Genomic DNA, 25172 nt, shown 5'->3' with positions numbered 1-25172 from the left:
GGTGCGTACCTACAGAGTAGCATATACTCGCAGTGTGGGATTGGCCATCCAATGAATTCATCACGAGAAAGCTTCGCGTTGAACCATCGTGGAGCGGTAGATGATTTTCTCGTAATCTACCATTACACACAGAGGGCCCCATAGTCTAAAAGGAAATTGTAATGAATAAACTTTATTACGAGATTATGGTCTAGGGCTCACACATCACGTATAATTGATTTCGCAACCCATTCACGTAAACAGTCTGAAGTATCCACCTGTATTCTAGTTACTAATTGCGATAATCGAGATTTGTTTTGTCATACAAAAGATTTTTACCCCACTGGCTTGTTTTATATTCCTGGATAAAGTGAAATTTATGACCTGTTTACGTTCAGTTAATAGGGGAGAATCCCTTTAGGTACTCGGGCTGTTGGAGTCTCCTGTCGTTGTCGTCATCGTAATCGTCGTTTAATGTAGTCATGGTACTAAAACACCTGGACACTCGTTTACGCCCCGCGTTAGACCGTAACGCGTACTACAAAAACACCGGGACGCGTGTTTCCAAACGCTTCGCTCCACAGAGCACCACGTGGCATGTATGATGTCACAGCGCGCGCTATTCTTTTGAGCGCCTGTTAAAACGAGCCCTCCGTTCGGGCTCAGGAAATACCGCAAAGTGTACTTTACAAAAACGGAGGCTTCCTCCATGGTGCACAGCTTTGCCGTACATGAAAGAAACTGGCTATGGTGTAACCAACCGAATAACGAAGTCTTTTTGCACGCGATTGACCCGGAGTTGAAATCAAGACTTCCAAGACAGCGCCCTCGTACCCTGGAGACATTATATCATCGCCTACGAGTGAACTCGGCTTACACCAACAGTTACCTTTTTCGCCTCGGACTGACGACCAACCCGTTCTTCTGAAAAAAGCATTGAACATATTTTATTAGAATGGTCGCCTACTTGGCACAAAGATCCCGTTTTTTTTTTTTTTGACGATATTGAACGCCTAGATTGAAGGCCTGTAACTCTGAAGACTATCCCATGCACCATGGACGTGCCCCTCAAAGTAGCGTCAGGCTCTAAAAAGCTTGTTTTCTGACTTTGAAAAAATTGGTCACATTTTAAAATTGTAAATTCTGTGACACAATCTGAAAAATTCCCCCGCATTTCCCCGAGGGGGAGAATGTGAAAGTGCGAATGCACGGTTGTCGGCCCGCTTGCGGCGCTTGCGCTCGGCCCCCGCAGCCCACCGCCTCGCCGCCTTCTCTTCCATCTCTTCCATCGGGTTTGTAGTATCACGTGTACACCACGCAGTTATCAAGCCGCTATAACGCCGCTGAGTCGCCAACGCACGCCGCTGACGACGTAGTTTGAATGCGTTAAAGATATAAGGCGCGTTACTGACAATATCAGCGTCGCGTCCGTGGCTTATTCCTTAGTCAATGCAAGGGCTTCGTGAACACTACGCTTGTCAACACAAAAATAGGCAATGTCATCAGCATACGCAAGAACTTTAACTTCACATGACGCTAACGAAAAACCACGTACTCTTTGACTCTTTTGTATGCTAACACAAAGAGGCTCTATGTACAGTGAAAACAGTAGCGGCGATAGAGGACAGCCCTGTCTAACAGACGATCTGATCTGAACTGGCTTCGAGAGGATGCGATTGACGACAAGTTGTGTAGTGCAATTCTTGTAGCAAAGCTGAATGCCTCTATATAGCACATCACCTACATTAGCCGCTTCCAAAAGTGCAAATAAAAAGTCGTGAGACACCCGATCAAATGCTTTCGCAAGGTCAATTTGGATAAGGGCCACCTGTTCAACTGAATCAGACACGCATTCCAATATAGAACGAGCAATATGTATATTCGTTTGAATACTTCTGTTACGAATACCGCACGTTTGGTGAGAACCAACTAAACTAGAAATTACGTGTTGAAGACGGTTGAAGACGATAAAACTTTGGCGAATATTTTATAGTCAACATTGCAGAGAGAGATTGGCCGATAGCCGTCTACAGATCGCAGCTTGTGTTCATCCGCAGTTTTTGGTATTAACACTGTGTGCCCTAAGTAAAAGGTAGGGGGCAAAACACCGTGATCGTATGCGGCTATGAATATGTCCAAGAGGACTGGAGCGAGGATATCAGAAAACTTCTGATAAAATTCCCCGCTCAGTCCATCCGGTCCAGGGGTCTTGTTTGTCTTGTGACGTGTCTGGAGCGGTCATGAATATGGAGAAAACTAAGGGGTTTTGGCTTGGCCTGTGGGGAACCAAACCTTCCAAATTTGCAGGTATTAATTGGGACAGCACACCGCTTGAGTACCTTGGCGTGCCTTTGCACCAAATAAGGAACTCAGGACCACACTGGTCTTCAGCACTCACGCATGTCAAGCGTGCCTCGCAGGCATGGATGGGGCGAGAACTTTCTGTATTTGCCCGTGCGCAAGTCTGAAATGTCTTCTTGGTAGCAAAGCTTGTTTATGTGCTTCAGGTACTGCACTGTGCGCGGGCGAAAGTCCAGGCTCTACACAGAGTGTTTGCTACCTTCGTGTGGGGATCTGAATGGGAGCCAATGCGCAGAGATAATTTGTTTCTTCCTTTACGGTCTGGTGGTGTTGGGTTAATGCATTTGTTTGTGCACCAACTTGTGTCTCGGTTTTTCTTCTACAAGTCGGCGGAGCATCCATTTTTACGTACTGTAATTCAAGAGCGCATAAGTTACCATTTGCCGTTTCTCCTTGTTTCTACGGGTGAGGTCAACCAAAAGCCGCCATGGGGTTTTCTAAAAGAAGTTGTAGATACTTTTCATTTCCTTACTGCGCGGTTTTCTCTGGAGTACCTGTTTAGTCTTTCAAGGACAGCTATGACGAACACTTTAATTCATAATCTATTCCCCGTGCCTCTTTATCGCCAGCCATACTTGCGGGACCATACGAATAATGTTTTAGACCGTGTCAAGCGTATGTGCGTGCCGCCAAATGCTAAAACGTTTTTCTTTAAGCTTCATTCGCAAACGCTTCCAGTTAAAACATGGCTGCGAGACAAAGGAATGTCGATCCCTTGGTCAGACAATTGCCGCTTGTGCAACCAACCAGAAACTATTGACCACTGTTTTGTGCTGTGCCGTGACGCGGTGTTTTTCTGGGACGTTTTGCAACGGACACTAAAAAAGGACATTGACATCACCCCATACACCATTCGCTTCTTGCCATTTGAGGACGTTAATCGGGTGCCGTATGACGTTTTTGTGCTCCTAGGTTTGTTTAGCTTGTGGAAGTGCCGCATGACTGATCGGCATGCTGAACCCCCTAGGCCGACCAAGGTCATTTTTCGGGAACAGGCGGCGTTGGTACGGAGCGTTTACGTCGCGCAGAGGATCCACCAGAGTGGCTGCATCTTTTGGATGCGTGCGTTTGCTTGCCTGAGTTTTGAATTGGTGCCGACCTTTGTTAGACTGACGGGCTTACCCTTTTCTGTCTGTTAGTGTTTATATTGTGTGTCAATTGTCTTGGCTGACTTCTCTCTAAAATTTCCATGTATTAAAGAAAAAAAAAAAAAAAAAAGTCCGTGGCTTATTCAGTAGAGCGTCGGGCTGCGGCCCGCGAAGTCCTCGGATCGAAACCTGGCGCCGGATGCTGTTTCTTCTTTAAATATAGAGGAGCACTGCGGACGCCGACGCCGCCGCCGCCGGCGGTGGATGGTTTGGGGTCGCTTATAAAGTGCATTCGCACTTAAAAAATAGTCCGTAGAGCACGTCAAGCCACGCCAGTGTTTTTTTTTTTCTTTCTGCCCACCTCTTTATATATGCCTGTTTTCGCTACATCGCCGACCCCTAGCAGGGGATTGCAAACACCGGCAAAACTCTCTGCTTTTTCAAAGCCCTCTCTCTCTCTCTCTCTCTCTCTCTCTCTCTGTGGCCTCGATGTAGAGCAGCGAGTACGGGCGCTGATGGCTTGGGTTCGAGCACGACCAGGTCAAGCTCTTAGTCTTTTTCAAAGCTTACCTTGTTTTGTACAGCTAATTTTTTTCTTAATAATTAACGTGTTGTTTTTTTTAATAATAGGGATTTGGTATCGCTTTTTGGTTAGGGGCGCAGCCAATTACCGTTTTGCCTCGCGCGAACCGGCATGTCACGTGGGTGCTCTGTGCAGCGAAGCGTTTGGAAATACGCCACCGGGACACTCGTTTACGCCTCGCGCTGGAGCGCTTTAAAATGCGTACTAAAAAACACCACGAAAATCGTTTACGCCTCGCGCTGGGGAGCTTCGTGCTTCAAAGACAAGATACTTTTACAGCATAGCTGTATGCCTCTACCCCCCAACGGTTTCAGCCCCATTGACAAAAAAAAACTCCCCCCACCTCCCCGAAGGGGATCGTGCGGAAATGCGAATGCATTGGGTGCACTGATGAGTGCGCTGCGGCAAGCAGTAACGGAGAGAGGCGTGCGCTCCACTGCATTTATATACATTTTCCGAGCGCAGCGAGCGGAGAGAGGGTACGCGGAGAGGAGAGAGAGACCCGCGCAACACGCCCGCCCCGCGCGCGAGCTCTCTCTCCCGCCGAGCTCCGGGATGCAAGCGCCCTCACACGCCCGAGCGCGCTCCTCCTCTCCACTCACTCTCCGCTACTCCGCCCGAGCTCCGCGATGCAAGCGCCCTCACACGCCCGAGCGCGCTCCTCCTCTCCCCTTGCCCTCCGCTACTCCCGCCCGAGCTACCACCTGCTCCGGTTGCTAGGCGCGTTACAGCTGTTGCTAGGGGCGAGGAGGAGCGCGGAGAGATAACACCTGCGGGCGCACGCCGACGGAGCACTACAACCCCCGACTGTAGCGGCGCGGGTCCGCCGCGCCGATACGACGACGACGACGACGACGACGAAGGCAGAACTACGAGGCGCGCGCTCACGTGCGCTCGCGCTGGAGGAATGCAGGCGCACCCCGACGGAGCACGACAACCCCCGACTAAGAAATGCATTCTCATTTAAAAGCAAGGCACCAAGAATACACTCTTACACTGCATGCTTCGCCCCTCCCCAGGTTTCACTTTAGTGGAGATGGCTCCGGATATTTTTTCAGAAAAATGAATCAAAACCATTTTTTGGAATTTTGTATCCTGTGCCCACCACTCATTCTTTTTATATTCGCAAACGCTTTAGGTTTTGTTTTCTGAAATGACTTACAATGACGTTCGCTCTACTTAGACTTCCCGACCATTTTGGTATGAAATATTAGCCTTTGTTGGCCACTCCTTCCGATAGGTTGCGCGGTGTTTTATGGCCCCACCGCCAGCACCACCATCGCGACAGCCACCGCTGTGCAGGAAAGTAACAGCGTGTGTATCTTTTCGCTTGTTGACGAACGCCACCGCCCCTACAGCTTTCGCCTTTACAGCAAGCACTGTGCCAACCACAGAGAGCCCCATCGCAACCGCTTGGCTTTCCCGGCCAGCTTCGCACCAGGTGGTTGGAAAAGGAAAGACCCCCAACCCAGCCGGGATGCCAAACAGCCTGGCGTCGCACGCTGTGGTGCTGAGACGTACTCGCGAGGCCTCACTGTCCTACTCCCTGCGGGACAATCTAATCGGGCTTGTAATCACCAGCGGCCTCCTGGCGTTCGCGCTCACATTGATCGGCATCGGCAGTACTCAAGCCCCGCTCAGAGCTCCTGGTTGACTTTGGGATTGCAGGTGTACGTGTGGCGCACCGGAGGATGCCTAACGTAAACATCGAAAGCGCCAACGGATCCGCATCAGATTGGCTCGTTCGGTGCACCAGAGCGTACTACAGCTGCTGGGCTTCCGACGGACTTACGACTCCGAACAAAAAGGCCCGCAGAGCCACGACGACTACGGACAGCTCCGTGACACCTCGTCTGGTAAACCTGAGAAGGCTGTTGATGAATGAAGCAGTGAAACCAAGCACACGGATTGGATTGGAAAAACATTTATTGTGCCTGCGGTTGAAGAAGCACTATTCCTTCCATACACTTCACCGTCTCGAAAACACAGCAGTAGTGTTGCTACCTAAGCCTTTATACTCCTGTTTTATTTCTTTTTACTTTCACGCTCAATTCTCCAGTGACACAGGTATCGTGGAGAGAGCGCTGTGCTCGGCGCTTCCGTATCAACATGCAGTAGCGCTTCCCGTTGTACTCAGCTGAGCAGGTTCACTGCCGTCATATCTTTAGTTCGTACTTCCCTGTATTTGCCTTTTCCCCCGAACCCTTATCGTCGTGTTTTAAACGGTGCTTTGATTTCTCGTCCGTTTTGTTTTAGTTTAATTGCCAGAGCATCACCGTCACTTTGACATACTCTAGTTTGGGCAGTTTCCGAAGCCCGTTAACGCCCGATTGCTTTTGACCACCGTTCGCGATCAGTTAGACGGTGTGACTTCACAAAATGCGTTGTTTATAACGGCAATACTTGTTTCGAAGACCACCGCCATTAGTATCTGATCCATTTTATAATTATTAAAATATTACGTATAAATGGCAGCGGGGTTCTTGTGTTTAAGCCAAACTCCCACACCCAAGCCCTCCCTCTCCGGATGGGAAGCCGCTGTTTCCAGCGCAACCCTGGACGACCAGCGCTGGCGGATCGACCGGGCAAAATGAATCGCAGAAGCAAATGGGGCGCTGGAGTTTGGTAATCGCCAACCGAGAGATCAATACTCAGCAAGGTTTAGTACTACTAGCGCGTCGGCAATAAAGAATTTTGTAGCCATTTAATTATGGCAGTCGCGGCTTCCACTGCCGGAGACCCCAGGTCAAGCATGGGAGCACGTAACCGCATCTATAGTATATAAAACAGGCTAAGTGCCGTCACGGCTTGTCCAGCTTTTCAACAAAGTTCAAGTTCTGTCACGCCTGATCTCAATACACCGCCTGTGTCTTGGACAAGACAGAAGGCACGACTTGAATAATAAGTTGCTCTGCAGAAAGGACATGTTAACTTCAACACAGGATGCGAGACAATGTTTTTGCTGCCTCGTTCGACCTTCCCCTGCAACTAGCCTGATGGTGACTTCCTTTATTGTGGTGCACTTCGCGGTACGACTAAGAATTGTATTTTCCGTCCACCAAGCTGTTACCTTAAATACTAACTGATCAAGATAACCTTGTAGAAATCTCCAGCACTCGACAAACTCAGGGCCTATATAAAGTGTAAAAGTAGCCCATAGTCTTTATCTGTTCTCAACTTATTAGATCCAAGCGTAAAAGGTAACTTGGTACTCTTAACACAAAAAAAAACATCCCAGCACACTTATTACGTTCAACGTAATCATGATGTTCACTGTAATGACACTTCCGAAGATGCTTAGCATAAACTCCTCCAAGCACGGTTTCTTTTCCTGTGGGGAGGGGGTATTTTGATTTCGCGATAATTAAAATTATGATTAAAATAAGAAAGACACCATGCAGATGAAGGCCGGATGGCTTCACCTCATGTTCATGAAGCAAAAGATTAGTTCTAGAAAAATAACTTCAGCACTGTTTTCATACGGTGAGCAAAGCATTATTACCGCACTGGACAAGCAGCGTGGAATCGTGGGCCTGAAGATTAATACGCACAAATGCTCAATAGCCTCGGGAGAGCACAGCGGTTTGAGATAGGTGGCGAGGCAGTGCAAGTGGTAAGCGTATATATCTACCTAGGCCAAGTTGTGACCATGGATCCCAACCATGAGGCAGATATTATTAGGAGGGTAAGAATGGGGTGGAGTGCATTCGGCAGGCATCCTCAGATAATGAATGGCAGCCTACCATTGTTTCTGAAGAAGAAAGTGTATGACAGCTGCATCTTACCGATACGCACCTACGGGGCAGAAACTTGGAGGCTCACTAAGAGGGTTCAACTTACGTTGAGGACGACTCAGCGCGCAATGAAACGGAAGATGATAGGTGTAACGTTAAGGGACAAGAAGAGAGCGGAGTGGGTCAGGGAACAAACGCGTGTTAAGGACATATTAGTAGAAATTAAGAATAACTGGTTGTGGATAACATTACCGTTGGTAAATAAGGGTAGCAGAGTGGATCCCTAGAGAAGGAAAGCGTGGCAGGGGGCGGCAAAAAGTTATATGGGCAGATGAGATCACGAAGTTGGCGAGGATAAATTGGTCGCAGTTAGCACAGGAGCTGGTGATTATGATGATGATGATGACATGGCAAAGTACTTGACCGTTCATGAAACAGGCCAACTTAAAGTGGCAAAAAAGACAACGACACAAATGCCACGTAAGGGACCCACGTCGTACTTTAATCAAGAAATCTACAGAGTAGCTGGTGTACGTATACACGCAAGAACGTTCTCATATCTTTGAGATATCAAGAAAATCAAATCCAGTAATCGTTAACGAACAAGTAGCTGATGTCCACTCAATCGCCTATTGGAGTCGGCTGGTTCCAGGCAAATCTAGACAGGAGGAGAAAACATAAAAGAAATGGTCACTTTCTTTATATCATTTCAAAAACTTCAGCCCCAGTGCGAACATTTTTACAAGCAAGAAAGTGAATGTATGCACTGGCAGAACTTCAAGGGAAGTGGAGTCAAGCGCACCGTCGTTCAGTTTGATAGAACTAGCCATTCGTTATCTTGCTCAGCCATATTCTAGCCACGAAACACGTTTTTAATATAGAGAATGCAAGAATAGTTGTAAAACATAGAAATTTAGCGCTTCAGTGACGCAATACTGACAGCAGTGACGCAATAGGGACCAGCACTAAAATAGATTATTAAGGGCACGTCAGTCATCAATCTATAGAGGTAAACATAACTAAACGATCCACTACAATCGCCCAGTCACGTTTCTCCGCCGACGCTTACGTCGGCGGCTGCCAATTGAACTGTGAAGCCACTGTGACGTCATAAAAACTGTGACATCATAAAGACAGCCAGAAAGTGGCTAAGGAGTTGCCACTGCTTCATCTTTTTTTTCTTCATTGTCTAAGTTATGTTTCGAAGTTTGCGATAAAAGCAGTATCATTGTTAACACGACAAATCAGTCTTTGTAATGGAGCAGCCGTGCACTTCGTCCTCTTTGCGCCTTGAATGTCACAAAGCTCACCGCTTGCGCGAAGCCTCACTTCCGCCGCAGCGCCATGGCGTGGTATCCGGGTGGGGGGGGAGCGTGCTCCTTGCGCCGCTTCCGGTTGGCCGGACGAGGGGCGGGAAACAGGCACTGGGTCACGAAGGCCCCGGCCGACGGGAAGGACGGCAGCTGGTTCTGCCACTCGGCGAGCCTGGCGCACATAGGCGGCGGGACGCCACCGGGGCATCTCGGGCGCTTGGCCAGCAGCTTGCGCGCCGTGTAGTCCAGCCACATGACGTTGGTGAACGGGTCGTACGTTTGCCAGTCGTTGCTGCGAGCCGTGTTTGTGGAGAGTGAACGAAGCGAGATCGCTGAGTGCACCGCATTGCCAGGAAGCTCAGAAGATGCCACCCAATATACCCTCGAGTATGTTCCCCTTGCCCTGTTTGGCACTGAATCACTATTAGAGGCAAAGCACGTGAGTGGAAAAGCACGCGTATGCACATGCATTTGCCGCTCCGCGAACCGGTTTCACGGCTGGAAGACCCGTGGGTCTGCCGGTCCGGCACGCAAGTGAGCTGCTAGAATCATGTGCAAGCTAAGAACGGCAGTAACTCATGCAGTCTATTAGTCCGCCGAAGCGATGAACCGGGTGTCAATGCGCGCGCGTTTCGATACGAGTTTGCGCTGAATGCGTAACATCGTTATCTTTTTCACACCTTTTTTTTTTTGTCGTCGCTGGAAGAATTTATAAGCAGATTAAGTGCGAGAAATCACGCAAAACGACTCGCATTACTTTCAAAATACTCGCAGTAACGCTCCGTTCGCGCAGCGCGGAAGAACGTCCGGCGGCGGTTATGAGACTTCCCTTGCCGTTCATAAGTTGTCCCCGAGTTGTTAAGTTTAGGTACTTTGCCGCGTTGCATCAGAAGCCGGATTTCTCAGACGCTCATGTGTCACGCGCTCTAGCTTACCTCTACCGCCTGCGCGAGGAATATGGGAAGCCTGTTATAAACCTACATTATAAAGCCTCGTTAATTGAGCCTGCCGTATTAACAGCGAAGCTGCGGAGCCAATCGTTTGTTTATGGTGTCCGCAGTTTTTAAAAGCACCAGAAAAATGCCGAACGCTCGTGCACGCGTGCCTCGAGCGCGCGTTCGTCAAGCTAGGCATACCCACTTAAGGACATTGGTCATCGTCGGCCACAAAAACACTCCAGCGTTCGCCGTGTCGTGGCAACACTTGCTCTGAACGAGAAAGACACGCGTTAGCGTACGCCCCTCGTTTGTTCGTCCTCGTGTCGTCGGGAGCATGCGCTCTGTACCGTAGAAGAGCCGCGACTGCCAAAGCTGCTGTAAGTGATCACTGACTCCATACGGCCCGGCTGTGGATAGTTCGCAGTGTCGAGGAAGAGGCCGCGCTCCGAGAGGCTCGGCGTGCAAAGCGTACGCTAGAGATAATAACTCGTTCTTTCAGATTGGCCTACAAAAATGTCGACCAAAACGACGCCCTCACTCTGGCCTTGATGAACATAAGGTCATTGAAATGCCACTAAACCTCAACTTTGTGTCCGCCACTGCTCACCTACAACAGCTTCGCCATTCAAGTCTCGGGCGGGAGTGCAGGCTTCCTTGATTTTCTTATTTCTGCAGTATATAGCTCGCTTGCGCGAACGTTACTTGGCAGCACAGCGAAGGGGCGACGAGGGTAGCCGAGACGGCCCAGCGTTTGACCCAACGCCGCCCTTTGGGGGCTAGCATCATCAACCGGTACACGTAGCTCGATGGACAAGCCGTGGCTGTGCTTGTTACTAAACCCAACGTTAAAATTTATTAATCGTTCAAGTTGCCAAACGGTAATCGTAAGCATTGGTCATTAGGCGTAACGTCATCCTTTGAAGCCCGACGTCGTCAACCATTACCCATTGAATAAAGCACTGAGCTTATTGATTCAACTTCATGTTGCGGGTAGCGGTTGACGTCGTTAGACGTTAGGGAGTTTTAGTATAGCGGGAGTTAGCGTTTAGCGCGCGCACTGGTGCGCATATGCCGTCCGCAGAAAGAGGGTTTGCGTTTCGCGGACGCATGCAACTTTCCTGAGTTTGCGGGCGGTGTGTTGCGGGCTTGCGGGCCGCAAGCGGCGGCCGCTGGTCCCGCGAAACATGTTTTCAGGAGGGGGCCTGTCCCCACTGGCCGCTGCCGGCCGGAATGGTTCTGTGCACAGGAGCCTCTCCTTCACCGACGCTCTGACGTTGCTGACAGTGACAGGTACCCGCGGTCACACAGAATACTATATAAAAAAACTATTTACTTCACTTCACTGTGTCGCTGTGCCAAGCCGTGCCGAACACAGTCGATGCGAGGGGTACCGCCGTTTACCTTTGCTCGCGTTCGTATGGGCTGGTTGGCTTGCCAAAATAAAGTTGCCTGTTCATAGCCTAGATGGCGCTAGCGACGATTATGAGCAGCGCCATGCTATTAGCGGAGCGTTGCGGGCGCTGTACTAAAAGCGGGATATGTAGAAAACGTTTCCGGAGCGCAAGCGCAATATTTTGCGCGCGCTAAACGCTAGCTCGCGTTATACTAAAACTCTCTATTAAACCGTAATGTTAAGCTCAAGCTCTTACGCTGAGGGCAATGCCCGACAGCTGCTGCCATTTGTTACAAGTGTGAGTGGTACATGTACATAGATGTTGACGTGTATTTTATTTTAGTTTTAATAAATACACAATAATGTTAAGCCTTTCGGTATTTTGAAACTATTTTTGCGCGAGTTTTATGCTCCAAACTGTAGTATAAAGTGATTTCGAAGCTCCCCGGCTTCAGGAAATATGAAAGCGTGCCTTCGTGCGAATCAGAGTCCTTAATAAGAAAAGAAGCTTCGTAGTGGATAGAAATGGCAGCATCTGCACTCCGTGGGTGATGGCGAGGGTGCGGAGTACGGGGACTCGAAATGACATCCAAGTTGCGCCCAGAGTGACATCCGAGTTGCACCCCGACCGTCATTCGATTTGAGCCTTAATTGAGCCTTGATTATTCCCTAAATGAAACCAACTCACGGCTGAAATCGAATTTCGCTTGATTTTCGGTTGGTGGTGTGCGCACAGAATGGACGCGGACGGACGTTCGGAGGTCCTAAGGTACTCCGCACCGTTACAGGCGAGGGAGTAAGCCGTTTGACTCTCGGGTACTAACTTACGGTTGTAGCACAATCGGTAAGACGACTGACACTAACTCTGTCTGGCCTACAAGACACAGGCTGGAATCTTGCCGGTGCCTGCGTGGTTTTTGCGATTGCAAATGCTATGCGCACGGACGCGAATGGACATTGTGCGGTCCTAAGGTACTCCGCACCTAAAAAGTGAAACAGCGCTCCTGCACACACGTACCCATTGCGTTCCCTCATGATCCGGTATATGTCATACTGGTAGCTGCCCGATCCTCCGAAGAGCTGCGAGTCGAGGGCGAGGTCTGTAAACAGCACCGACTGGGGCATTTTGGTGGCCGCGTATTCCGCCTCGTGCCCTGGGCGGCAATAAAAAACAGAGTGACGCATCCCACAGTCACCTCCCAACCTTCATTACCCACAATGAAGAGTGCGTCCTCAGGGGCGCCCGTGAAACAAATATCGGCCAACCTAGCGACGTAACGAAGTAATTGATTGCCTCCTTAGTGCGCACGATAACCGTGTAGAGCGTCCCCAATATGACCTGCAACGCTCATTGGTATTGACACCATCATGCAAGTATTTTCAGCCGCTTCATCAAGTAGTAGGCATTGATTTTATATAGCCCCAAGACAGGTCGAGCGTGAAGATGAAGTCATCGTTTCCCAGATGCACATCCAGAGCGATCCACTGCGCGTGCGTGTGGGGGCGGGAAGGGAAAGATGGGTGTGAAAGGTTGGCTACATCGGGGCATGGGAGAGAGGGTGATGACACTCACTGTAGGTGCTACAGTTGGCACAACGTTTTGGGGCACTCAAGGGGCGTCCCTTGAAGCGATCCCCCCCCCCAGCCGTGGATACCCCAATCCCCCATTGTCGTTTTGACGAAATGTTCCCCAGAATACTATTGAGCGTTTCACGTTCTACTGGGCGTGACTATAAATGACTCTTACGCTATGTACACACGCCAAGGTCCTATCAGAGCGAGGGTGAATATAATTTACTTGGTTGGTCGTACTTTGTATGGCTTGTGTGCATTCAAGCGTACGTTTTTCCCTCCTCCTTGGGTCATTCACACAGCTCTCAGCGGGTCTGGGACGCTAGCGGGACCACATTGCGATGAGCCGGCTTGGCGCGTCTACGCTACACCAATCTAGCAAGAAACCTTATGACGCTTTGGTTTTTGGGCTATGAGGATCGCCCAGATTGCAGTGGACATTTCAATCACTGATGCATGCTCGCGACTGTTACCACGCTACTCAGTTCTGGACACTCGAAAGTACCATGCCACAGTAAGATATATTTTTGCAAATACTCTGCTTAAGGTGATATTCTTGGAGCCCTTGTGTAGCCGAGCCTGCTCATTTTTAACCTGCACCCACCCAGTACGACTGCAAAGGAGATAAGGTTCTTGTTGCTGAGGTGTGTTGTCTCGACAGCAGCTCGTCCTGAGGACGCTCGCTAAATGAAGGCAGCCAGAAAGGCACAACCCGCAAGCCGAAAATTCCTCAGGGCACATACGTCTGCTAACGTACTTTAAAGGCAAAAGCCCAGTTATTCTAATCAAAGACACCTTTACTGCTACAAAATGTCTCCGTGCATTTGTACGCTATCGTTTCTTCGTCTGGTGGCGTGCATTACTTCGACAGGACCACTGGCAACCCTTCACGCCACAAGCTTCTACGTGGCCGGCGTGCACGCGTTCTACCAGTCACCCTCGCCTGTCACAGAGCGCCCGCCAATGTAACCGTTATTCCACCAATAGCCGCCCGCTCGGGTAGTGCGACGGTGCCGCATTCTGCTCAAACAGTGCAGACCCCGCTTCGATTCCCGTACGACCTCAAAGGCGGTCTGTGTTCAGGCCCCACAGCGGCAGCAATTTTCTCAACCGGACAACAACAGCAACAACGGCGTTTTTTGGAAAAACGCGGAACCTAATGCCTCCGCTGTAAAAAGACCATCAATACAAAATACAACTTTGTTCACTTAAAAAGAACTAGACTTTGGTGTCTCCCGCTAATTTATTGCATACTCCAAGGGATTCTGAAAAACTTTCAAATTTCCCGCTACAGTGACGCAATATAATCAAGTTTCTGGTATTATGGCAAGCACCGAGAACAGAGTTATCAGGGCGTTAACCGCACCCTAACATTACAGTGGTACGCTCAAAGGGAACAGGAATCACCGCTACCATCGCCCAGCGATTTGCCTTGACGGTTGCTTAGGTTCATGGCCGCCAATCGCAACAAACAATTCCCTCTGACGTCATAGAAAAACCCTCAGAAAGTGGCTGTGAAACTGCCCATTGTTGTTCTTCTCTGTAATATCCCAGTCATTTCTTTAAAGTTTACGACAAAATTGGTGCCATTATTATGCGACAAAGGGGCATTTTTAAGGAACCGAACTTGTATTCACTGCCATTTTGGGAAGACCACGGGAAGCGCACCTTTGGAGATCCGCGACAGGGTGTAGTCGATGACGGATGCCCAGACGCCAGCCGTGGGCACCTTGAGCACCGTGCCCTGCAGCGCGTACGTGGCGTGCTCCTCGCTGGTGCGTCGCACCAGCACGTTGTCGGTGTGCAGGTCGCGGTGCTCGAAGCGAAGCGCGAACTCAGCCGCTGCCAGAGAGCAGCTCAGTTGCACGAACACGCTCTCCAGCTGCTCCGCGGAGCCCTGCGGCAGCCGTCCAGCACACCTTCAACCGACTGCCAGACGGCAAGGATCAGCTGCATGGTATGTTAGACTTTGATTCCCTACGAAAGTTGCCTGTATTCAGTTTTCGTCCTACTCTGCCGAGCCTGCCAAAGTGATGGTGACTGGAACTTGAAGACGTCCTCTTGCGCGTCTCTTCGCGCATGGCTCCTGACAAGAAATAATTAAAACACAAATTACGTCGTCAGTGGAAATATATTACAACCGGTCAGCCACTAATATATGCCAAGATAGCTAATGGCCGGAGACTACCCTGAGATCATATCACCATTATCCGACTATTTACGCCCACTGCAGGGCAAAGGCCTCTCCCATAGATCTCCAATTATCCCGGCTCTGGGCTGGCTTCGACCAATTTGTCCTCGCAAACCGTGCTTCTCATCTGCCCATCAGCTTTCTGCCGCCCCCTGCCACGCTTGCCTTCTCTAGGGATCCACTCTGCTACCCCTAATGATGAACGGTTATCTTGCCTTCGCATTACATGTCCTGTCTTCTTAATTTCTACTAATATGTCCTTAGCACGCGTTTGTTCCCCGACCCACTCCGCTGTCTTCTTGTCGCTCAACGTTACACCTTTCATCTTCAACTCCATTGCTCGCTGAGGCGGCCTCAAGTTTAAAATGAACCCTCTTAGTGAGCCTCCAAGTTTCTCCCCTGTATAGGTCAGTACCGGTAAGATGCAGCTGTCATGCACTTTCCTCTACAGGGACAATGGTAGGCTGCCATTCATTGTCTAAGGATGCCTGCAGAATTCACTCCACCCAATTCTTATCCTTCCAATTATTTCTGCCTCATGGTTGGGATCCAGACATCAGGGTGCGGATCCGGACCCTGGGATATCGGATGAGAACTGTATCGGCTTGGTGAGTTGCTTTATATCCATTTCGTTGAAACGGACCGCTAGACGGCCGGGCGGCCACAAAGGTAGGACGTACAGGCGCCGGCCTTGTGTAGCCTTTCCTTTTGTCCATCATCGAGGAGCGCGCTGTTTCAACGAAATATATCAAGAAATCCAGGGATCTTCTAAATCAGGGGCAAAGGAGCTTTTCTCATATAAATCCAATAGTACATCGCACTGTCACGTGGTCTGTGAATGTATCGGGGAAACAAAGGTATGGTGGCAAAGGCTGCACTTGTTGCTCTTCTGTATAGCCATAAAAGGAACATGCTGGAACACCGAGAGGATGCAAGCGAAGATGGCCACGAACACTTGGCAAAGGCAACCTCTCCCCTTCCTTCCCCCCAAAAATGCATCGGTTGAACGCGGTTAAACCCCTGCTGTAGAGCGGTAGCTGAGTCCCTGCGTGAAAGTGTGCAATGAATGCGCGCACAATAGCATCGAACGACAAAACACCGACAGTCTGCCTTGCAGAACAAACTCGCAGTGAACACGGCTGCAGTCAGCGCCGCCGTGTATAATTTTATAATACCACGCGTCCTTAGTCTTTTCTGATATCCCCTTCTCCGCCCCCCTCTCTTCGTACTGTACGAGCTATTCGACGCTTTCACTGAACAACCACGCGAGGCGTTGGATTGACCATAGCTGATCTTGAAGGTCAGATGGACGCTATAAGCCGTTTTCTCGGTTCGAACTTAGAATAATAACGCTTGCGCTCTACAATACGTTCGCCTCTGCATGTAGCTGTAATGAGAATCTTTCTATACAACGGTGCCGAGTTTACTCGCGTTCAACACACCACCAACAGACCTGGCTGACTTTCTTCCAACTCTTGACTTCCCTGTTTCGCCCTCAGTGTGGGTACTCGCCACCGAGTCAGGGGACGCAATGAGCAGAAAGTAAGACGGGTGCAGTGTCGACTTCGAAGCTCACCTTGAAGTTTTCCAGCGGTTTGCCTCCGTATTCGAATTCGAGGATTAGGTACAGCTGCTCATCGCTGAAAACCTCTGCAAAGAAAACCGCAATGAAGCGAAATTTCAATATCCCCGGCCTCAAAACAAGAACCACGTATCTCCGTAACTTCAGTACAGAAAGAGTAACATAGCCGTCACTGACCAAGTAAAAAAATAACATTTACGAAGTTTCGGAACCCATACGGGTTGTCTGTTCATAATGACGCGGGCAAGGGGCCGTGGTCGATGGCGCTGCTATCATAGCTAAAGAAATAAATTTGGCTTCCCGACTTTTTGTCGAGTAGCAAATTCTAGCCACACCTTATGCTGCCCATCGGACTGGTGGTGACTTGCCTGTAATCTACTCGAGATTATGGTGCCATATTTAATTGTTGTACACACTGCAGCCCTCCCTCTGGGCTGTGGCAGAAGTAAGCATGGAACAGAACAATTGAAATAGCAATAAAACAGAGCAATCGGGCCAGGTACAATTTTTTTTCCAGAGGACGGGAACGTATATCACCAGGCAATCCATTCCAGTGTACAGCATTTCAACGAAGGAAAAAGTAAATTTGAATGTATTGACTCGACAACGGTAAGACCTGATGTTAAGATGGTGATTCCTCCTGGTAATAGACGGTGAGGCAAATGTGATGTATGTATCATCAGACATGAGTTACGCTGAATGAATAAAATAGTAACAATTTCATTGAGTCATGGAACCGGCGCATGCGTAGTGACGTAAGTTCCAGGGAGGATAGGGCAAGGGAAGGCAAAAAGTAACGGTCATAACGATTGCAGATAAACTTGTTGGCTGTTTTGGATGGGCTTCATTTTGTCCCTTTCGTCCTGCGGGTGGGAGTTCCAACGGGACATGCATAGTCAACCTCACGGCGAATCAGCGGGTTGTACATTAGTAGTTTAGCGCTTTGGGGGGATTTGGACAACGTCCTCTTCAATAACCTCATTTTTAAGATTTTGTGAAGAAAAACTTCATGCGCTGAGAGATGATAGATTGTCAGTAAGGATGAACCAAGGTATTTGTATTCTGTTAACTTTGTCAGGTAGGATCCGTTAAAATAATACGTGAAGCTGGAAAGGGACTTGCTATTGCTGAAAGGCATGAGCACGCATTTGTTAATAAAAGTAAAAAGGTATAAACATCCCCCTCGCGAGGGGCACGATCAAATGCAGAGCATTTCTGCGGGGTGGCGCGCCTGCAAGTCGTATGGATTACGTATTGGTTGTTGTTGTTGTAATTGTTGTCTTCCAGCGTAGACATTGTCGATGAAGTCGATGGTGAAACGTGCCGTCAACCCCCTGCCGCGGCTATGACGCAACGTGGAGCGGCTATGACGCAACGTGGCGCGGCTATGACGCAACACAATCCAACACAATCCACTTTAATCCAATCCAATCCAAATCCAAGCCAATCCAATCGAATCCAATCCAATGCCCCTCGCGAGAGAGTGTTATAGCGCCGAAATCGCCACCACGCGAACGCGTGATGCTGACGTCACGATCACGCCACAGATTGTAGCGACCGCAGCGCGCGCGAACCACATGTGGTTTAAGCGCGAACCGACCGCGGCGAGAGAGCGCGATGCGAGCGCCCCACCTGTTCTTGCGCGCGAACCTAACGCGGCGAGAAAGGGTGTTGCGCACGTCCACTCCCCACCTGTTGTGCGCCCGAACCGAACGCGGCGAGAGAGGGCGTTGCGAGCGGAGAGAAGGCGAGGAGGACGCGGGGGAGAGGGCGCACCTCTGGCCGACGGTTGAATGAGTCAAGGATATAAGGCACGTTCGTAACCTTCCGTTCTGTGTCGGCTTTGTGGCTCAGTTGGTAGAGTACCGTGCACCTTGCGTTCCGCCCGCAGAGTCGTAGGATCGAAACCTGGCGCCGGCAAGTATTTATATAGTGTAGGGGGAGCGATGCGGACGCGGACTACGGACGCCAACGCGGGTGACATCGTGAGTTACTGAAATGCTCTGCATTTAAAATTAATAATCATTTGCCAGGCTGCGCACCATTCAAAGAATTGAGCAAAGGAATCGTTCAGATGGTGATGAACTTCAAGAGAGTCAACAGAATTGTGTCGTTCGACCGTTGCCTCCGATGCCACCCTTCGTAGCATTCTACTTGCTTAAAATGCTGTCCTTCGCGGGGACGGGCCCAAGCCCACCTTGAAGTGCTCGCAAGGCTGGTGATTCCGCCGAAGGAAGCCGGCGTAGGAATTATCCGATAGCGCGATCCTGCATTCTGGTCTGAGCACGAGACGACGAGGAGCGCCGGTCTCAGAACCTTCCAGCAACACTGACAAGCGGGCCCGCAGCTGCATTCCGAGATCACTCCCACAGCCCAGCGGAGTACGCGTTCCCCGGCCCGAGAACTCGAGTCCCCCACGGATCCAGCGGCGAAACTGCGCCTCCCGTGCACCTCGGCGCGAGAGCGAAGTGTTTCACCTCCACGGCCCGGAACCAGCCACCCGCCTTACACGCTTCCACGTGACCAGGAGCCGGGTGAGCGCCGACGCTACCCCGCGCTTGAGACCGGTGAGGGAGTCGGCACCGTTTAAACCCTTGTTGATTAAACATAGTTGTTATCTGGTGATACCCGTTCGCGTCTGTGTCTCCTTTCCTCTCAACTCTGCGCGGACCCACCCAAACGGGAAACAGTGACCAAGCCCCTAAAGGGCTCCGCACAGAATCATAGCAAACACGACAATCAGCAAATAGACGAGTTCTAGGGCTGATGTTACTGGGCAAACTGTTAATATCAAGTAAAAACAGTAGCGGTTCAACTACAGAAAGTTGTGGAACACCTGACACCTGAAAATGGCAGTCAGCCTAGTTATAAGAAACGGACTGCGAGCTGTGTGAAAAAAAATTCGAAATTCATGTAACTAGTGGCGGGTTGTTCAATAGGGTATTGAATTTACATAGTAATTAAAGTGGAGTACAGTGTCGAACACTTTAGAAAAGTCAATGAATAAGGTGTCTACTTGATTCCCATTGTCCATTTTACAAGAAACATCGTGTAAAATTTCGGGTAACTAAGTAACAGTATTATAACCTCGCCTAAATCCGTTATAGAAATTAGAAAATGGATTGTCTGATTCGAGGAGTGCAGTGATATGTTCAGAAATATGCTATAATAGCTAGGAGGAATGAGGATAAGAGAAATGCGCCTGTACCTGCGGAAGATTTGCTTATCACCACATTTCAAGGTACTGTTTTGCCATTTTGCAATATCTGGGAACTGCACAATATTTGAAGGATTTAATAAAACTTATCGATAGGTAGCGAGGGGTACACAGAGAGTATTGAACGAGAAACATGTTAAGGATACCACCGCGACCATTAAATTTTTAGTGTCATAATTAGCTACGAGATATAGCCCGCCTGCTTCAGTGATGACTACATCGCGGATTGGAGACGTTAGATTCCAAAAGGAAATAGAAGGAACAACGAGATTGTCGACTGTAAAAACAGACTGAAAATAGTGAATAGTAGTATTCGAAATTTTGTGACAGCCATTTGCGGACAGCCACTTCTCCGCATCATTGTGAACAAGGAGCCCGCATGGGTTCCGAAACAGCAAACATGTTATTGTTGACTTGGTCAGTGACTACGACACCACAACTTCAGAATATGAACCCTGAGAACACTGAACCCTGAGAACCCTGAAGTTTCGCCGAACACTGAAGTGCAGCAGTATAACCTGGCTGATTATATCTTCGAAAGAAACTCCGAATTCAAGGGATCGCTGCCTGTCTCTTAAGATTCGGTAGACAGAACTCTAACTGAGCTCTGCCGCAGCGGGCGCTCGATAAAAACACGGCATGACCTCGAACAACAAGCTACCCTTCCAGAACGTACGGAGAACTTCTCTCAGGATGGCTTGACAGAATGCCTGTCTTCAAAGCAAAATGAGTCGCTGTTTAAGCAATGCGGACCAGACTCTTGCTCTGTGCCCAGATACGCAGATTAAAGTTCTTATTTTTGATGGACTCCGACGGCTGCATTGGCTCCAGGATGATGAACAGGTTTTCTATCTAGCCAGGGAGTATGTTCACGACATTTGGTGTACACCCGTTCCAGGACTCGGGACGCATTTTGGGTAAACTGAAATGACTACATTAGCCCAGTGATGAAGAATAGAGCAGCACATTTGCGTGAATGTCACCCCATAGTATATTCCCATAGCTACATGCCCCAGGACCAAAACTAAGAGACGTACTGTCCCAGGCGGTTCCACCGGCATACGGGGCGCCAAAAATGTCCTTCCGCGGGCCTTACCGCTTTTTTTTCAGCGGCCATCGAGCCAAATCATCGCGAGCATCAGCCTATCATGAAAGTGCTGATTGGTGTCCCACCTGGGTTCTCGTTCTGTGAACACAGACGCTCCTCATACTCCTTCCAGCAGGCAAGTAGAGCGGGATGGTAGGGCCCGTGGACACAGTGCGCACTGCGAACGCAGAAGACAAGCACAGGATGCGGCACTGGCTTCGCTACAGCTAGTCACCATCACTACTGTTGTCTTCATTGCCCATGTTCGTCTAGCGCTTCCTGTATTGCGACACCCTCGCCCATTCTTGCCTTCCGAGTTTTTCTATTCCCACCCTCCACCGAGTTAACAGCCTTCCCCTACATCTAGTCCCGTACCTGCATATCTCTTTTTAACCGCGGAGTTCCTCCGGTTGTCAGTTCTCTATATTACACGCCCAGCAAAGTACACTTTTCAGACTGTATATAGCTACCCACGTTGTTTAGAATACGAAACATCGCTCCGCCTATTCGTCGCTGTTCTCTTCGCCCGAAGAAAAGCTAGTTTTCCGACGGTTCTGTGCGAAAACTGCATTTCCTTTAGAAATCGAGTTGAAAGGCTACAATGGGACAACCGCAATAGAAGTCTAGGCTATGACAAAAGCGCAGGCGCTCGCCCCGTTCTGCGCTTTCTAGCCCTGTGTGCTTGCCTCTATCCAGAATACCGTTCTGTTATAATGGTAGCTTTACCTTAGCACAATGAACGTTCTGTAGCACAGACGTTAGACTGGATTGTGTTAGAAAATGTTGCTAAACCTTCTTTTCGGCTATGCTGTTCGGTTCGTGTCTTCTTCTTTTGTGCTGTCCTATCCTGTCTGTCTGTCTGTCTGTCTGTCTGTCTGTCTGTCTGTCTGTCTGTCTGTCTGTCTGTCTGTCTGTCTGTCCGTCTGTCTGTCTGTCCGTCTGTCTGTCCATCTGTCTGTCTGTCTGTTCGTCCGTCCGTCCGTCCGTCCGTCCGTCGCGGATATCAATGCGCAGAGCATAGCATTGCAATTATAAACCCGACAATCAGCGCGGAGACAGGTACACTACTCAAACTAAAGCAACGTTGACATGGCTGACTCTTTCTGAATTTCCGACAGCTATGAATTAGACCCTAGTATTCTAAGCCACATGTAAAACACCTTAGCCTATAACACAAGACATTTTTCGCAAACCAATGTCTCTTGCAACCCAGAGGCAGTATACTGTGTTCATTAAATGCAATGATGGGCTTCAAACTGTCACCCATACTTGCCTGAAAATCACCGCTTTAAGCCACTGGCCCAATCCCGTGCCTTTCCCCATAGGTGTACCTCGTATACTACTACCTCGACTGTCCGATTGCTTATGTCGGAGCAGTCCAAGCTTTCGTTCGGCATCCAGGATCCGCCGTGTTGGTGATATCGTTCAACAACAGTTGCTAGAATTCTTTGTGACGTCATTCGGATGATAGACACACATACCCCTTCAGGCCGATGAAATTGGCCGTCCGGTTTGTCGCGTTGAAGCGAAGGTTGCTCAGTTCTCTGCGTCGGGAGAAAGAGAAGAGCGCTATAAATACCAACGGCTGTAGAAAACCAAACACGTGATGAAATTGGCGAACGAGACAGTATGTACTCGCAACTGCCAGGAGACAGCAAAAAACAGGAAGTTTTGATTCCCCGACAATGCAATATGCCTTTAAAATGTAAAAAATCATGTACGTATAACAAGCGACGGAAAAAGGAGTTACGCGTGGGAAAAGTGAGGAATTTTCGGGCCGACATCTCCAAAATAGCTTCGATCATCTTCACGCGTGTGCGCCTTCTCCACCCTTTAAGATTCTCAAAAAACGGATAAGGTGCCCGGAGGAACAATAACGATCCACCGGTAGATCTTAGAGACTGCCTCTCCCTCTCGCGAACATGAGACTTTGTCCGATGAGCACATACTGCTCAAACTTTTAGGCGTCTGCCACACTGCGGTTGTCGCACGCCCCTCGCACAACGTACTAATAATGCTTTGCGTCTCAGTGGTGCAGTTTTCTCGCTCCATCAGCGGCATTGGATGCCTCCCACTCCTTTTGCTGTCCACAGGTATCGCCATTTGATCGCACTAATTTCTGTTCCATCCCGTTTTAATCTACTTGTCACACACTACTTCGGTGTGAATGCTGCGCCACCGCAGACAACGTCGCTGCCAGTTTGGGACTCGGCTTGATGTTACCCGCTCCACACGCGCACTTTCATTCTCTGTCTTCTCGTACTGTGCCCGCGGATCGACGGGGAAATTTTTACGGACATGCCCCATCTGTTGCTCATGCATTAATAAAGGGGCCATGCAGACAAAATACAAGTTTGTCTTATTCGAAAGATTTTGTGTTTTGTCGTCCGCCCCGCGCTTGCCGGGAAGCAAACGATGCTTATTCGCTGAGAAATTAATCAATTTAAGTTAAAATTTTCATTCTCCCGCGAAATCATGTGTTCTCGCGACGTCTGCAATGGCATCATCGGAACCGCTCTGCAGCTGATTGTGGAGCCTTGTTTACTGGGAACGAGTTGGCGGACGAGAGGGCCGGTGCTGCTGCACTCAGGAACACTGTCGACATAACAAGCGTACCATATACAGACCTCAAGCCTCACATAAAACAGCACCTGCGCAGAACATGGCAAACACACTGGGACGAACAGACAGACAACAAACTACACGTAATAAAGCCACACTTGGGACGGTACACAACTGACTCACACAACAGACACACAGAAGTCGCCTTGGCAAGGCTACGGATAGGGCACACCCATGCGACGCACTCGTATCTGCTGACGGGATCTCCTAGACCCCAGTGCGGCAGGTGCGGAGAGGCCCTATCCGTAGTGCACATACTACTAACATGCAAGTAACTTCACACAACACGACACAAACACTTCAGAGAACTCTACAGACAACATATTCCCCTACATCCATCGTTTTTCCTAGGTGATGATGCCATTGTTTCCGTGAAACGTGTGTTTGAGTATTTGTCCGACGTCAAGTTTTTAAACCTCATTTCCTATCACGCATCATGAAATCTGGCCCTATACACCAGCCATGCTCATTGTCGTGTTGTAATTTTACTTTTGTTTTTGCTGATTTTACTTAGTGTTTAAGGTTTCACCCCTATCATCGACTATTGTTTTGTCGCTCTTTGCCCCAGTTGGCCTTGCGCCATAAACATCCAACGATCATCATCATCATTGTTTACCGTTAGTCAACATAGATGGCGCCCCCACAACGCGAAGGGCCGTTTTCCGCCTCTGCTTTGTTTTTTACCGTATTTGTACCTGACATGTTTTTGTTCAGGTAGAAAATATTTGTTGCTTGAAACACGGTATCAGCTCGACATATACGCTCACGTCAGACACAGTCGCTTACGTCATTCGGCCAGTGTCGACTGAGACAACCTAAAAGTGCCGCAGTTATGTGCAGCGAAAACAAGCACAGTGCGCGCAGTACCAATAGCAGTACGCATCGGTACTTCTATGTTTACGTGCACTTTCGTAGCTAGCGCTATTTACCCTACCATTCTAACTGCTATTAAAAGAATGTGCCCTTAATTTAAGCGCAAATAGCTCGTTCGGCAAGCTGATAAGTCCTGTCTAATGTGTGTTTGCTTTTTCCGGTCTCAGCCAATCGCACAGCTGGGCATATGACATCATAGGTTCTGTTGCGAGGAATGAGCTAGTCGGTCGCATCGCCATTCCATTTCTTCCTAATTATATAGTTTGTTTGAGCAAAGTTTACGTTAAAAGTGGTGTCAGTATGATTGTAATGACGCCATCTTTCGAACGAGCCAAACATGTGTTTTATCTGCATGGCCCCTTAAAGGATTGGAAGCAGGAAGCAATAGCGGATAGAAGCTCGCTCACCGAGCGATGGCGACCTCGGCGCTCGCTCCGGCCAGGGACTGGGGCTTGAGGCCATCGACGAGCCGGTTGCCCCCCACGGGAACCACCTTGAGCACGCTCTCGTCCGCACGCAACGCTCCTCTCCGCACGAGGTACACCTCTCCCGCACAACCCTCGCCAAGCTTGCGGATCACTTGTGGAATTCCCTTATTTTGGCTGCATGGGCAATGAATAAAACGAAACCAGGTATTTC

General features: G+C 49.3%; 1 protein-coding gene across 1 annotated transcript in view; it reads right to left on the bottom strand.

The window, feature by feature from the left end:
• Window positions 1-8227: 8227 nt before the first annotated feature.
• Window positions 8228-25172, bottom strand: part of LOC144179446 (uncharacterized) — a 35892-nt gene continuing 18947 nt past the window's right edge. Inside the window, exons 7-14 of the mRNA XM_077707805.1 lie at window positions 24941-25135; window positions 22520-22582; window positions 21125-21216; window positions 16729-16802; window positions 14630-14858; window positions 12408-12543; window positions 9056-9350; window positions 8228-8403 (exon numbers count right to left, since the gene is read on the bottom strand). Of these exons, the coding sequence (XP_077563931.1) occupies window positions 9071-9350; window positions 12408-12543; window positions 14630-14858; window positions 16729-16802; window positions 21125-21216; window positions 22520-22582; window positions 24941-25135 (1069 nt within the window). The 3' untranslated portion in view covers window positions 8228-8403; window positions 9056-9070. The remainder of the gene's footprint in view (window positions 8404-9055; window positions 9351-12407; window positions 12544-14629; window positions 14859-16728; window positions 16803-21124; window positions 21217-22519; window positions 22583-24940; window positions 25136-25172) is intronic.

The sequence above is a fragment of the Haemaphysalis longicornis genome, unplaced genomic scaffold (assembly GCF_048455015.1).
Source record: "Haemaphysalis longicornis isolate Haplotype H1 unplaced genomic scaffold, Haemaphysalis longicornis Haplotype H1 scaffold_4, whole genome shotgun sequence".
In the NCBI taxonomy this organism is placed as follows: domain Eukaryota; kingdom Metazoa; phylum Arthropoda; class Arachnida; order Ixodida; family Ixodidae; genus Haemaphysalis; species Haemaphysalis longicornis.
This window is presented reverse-complemented; position numbering and strand designations above follow the sequence as displayed.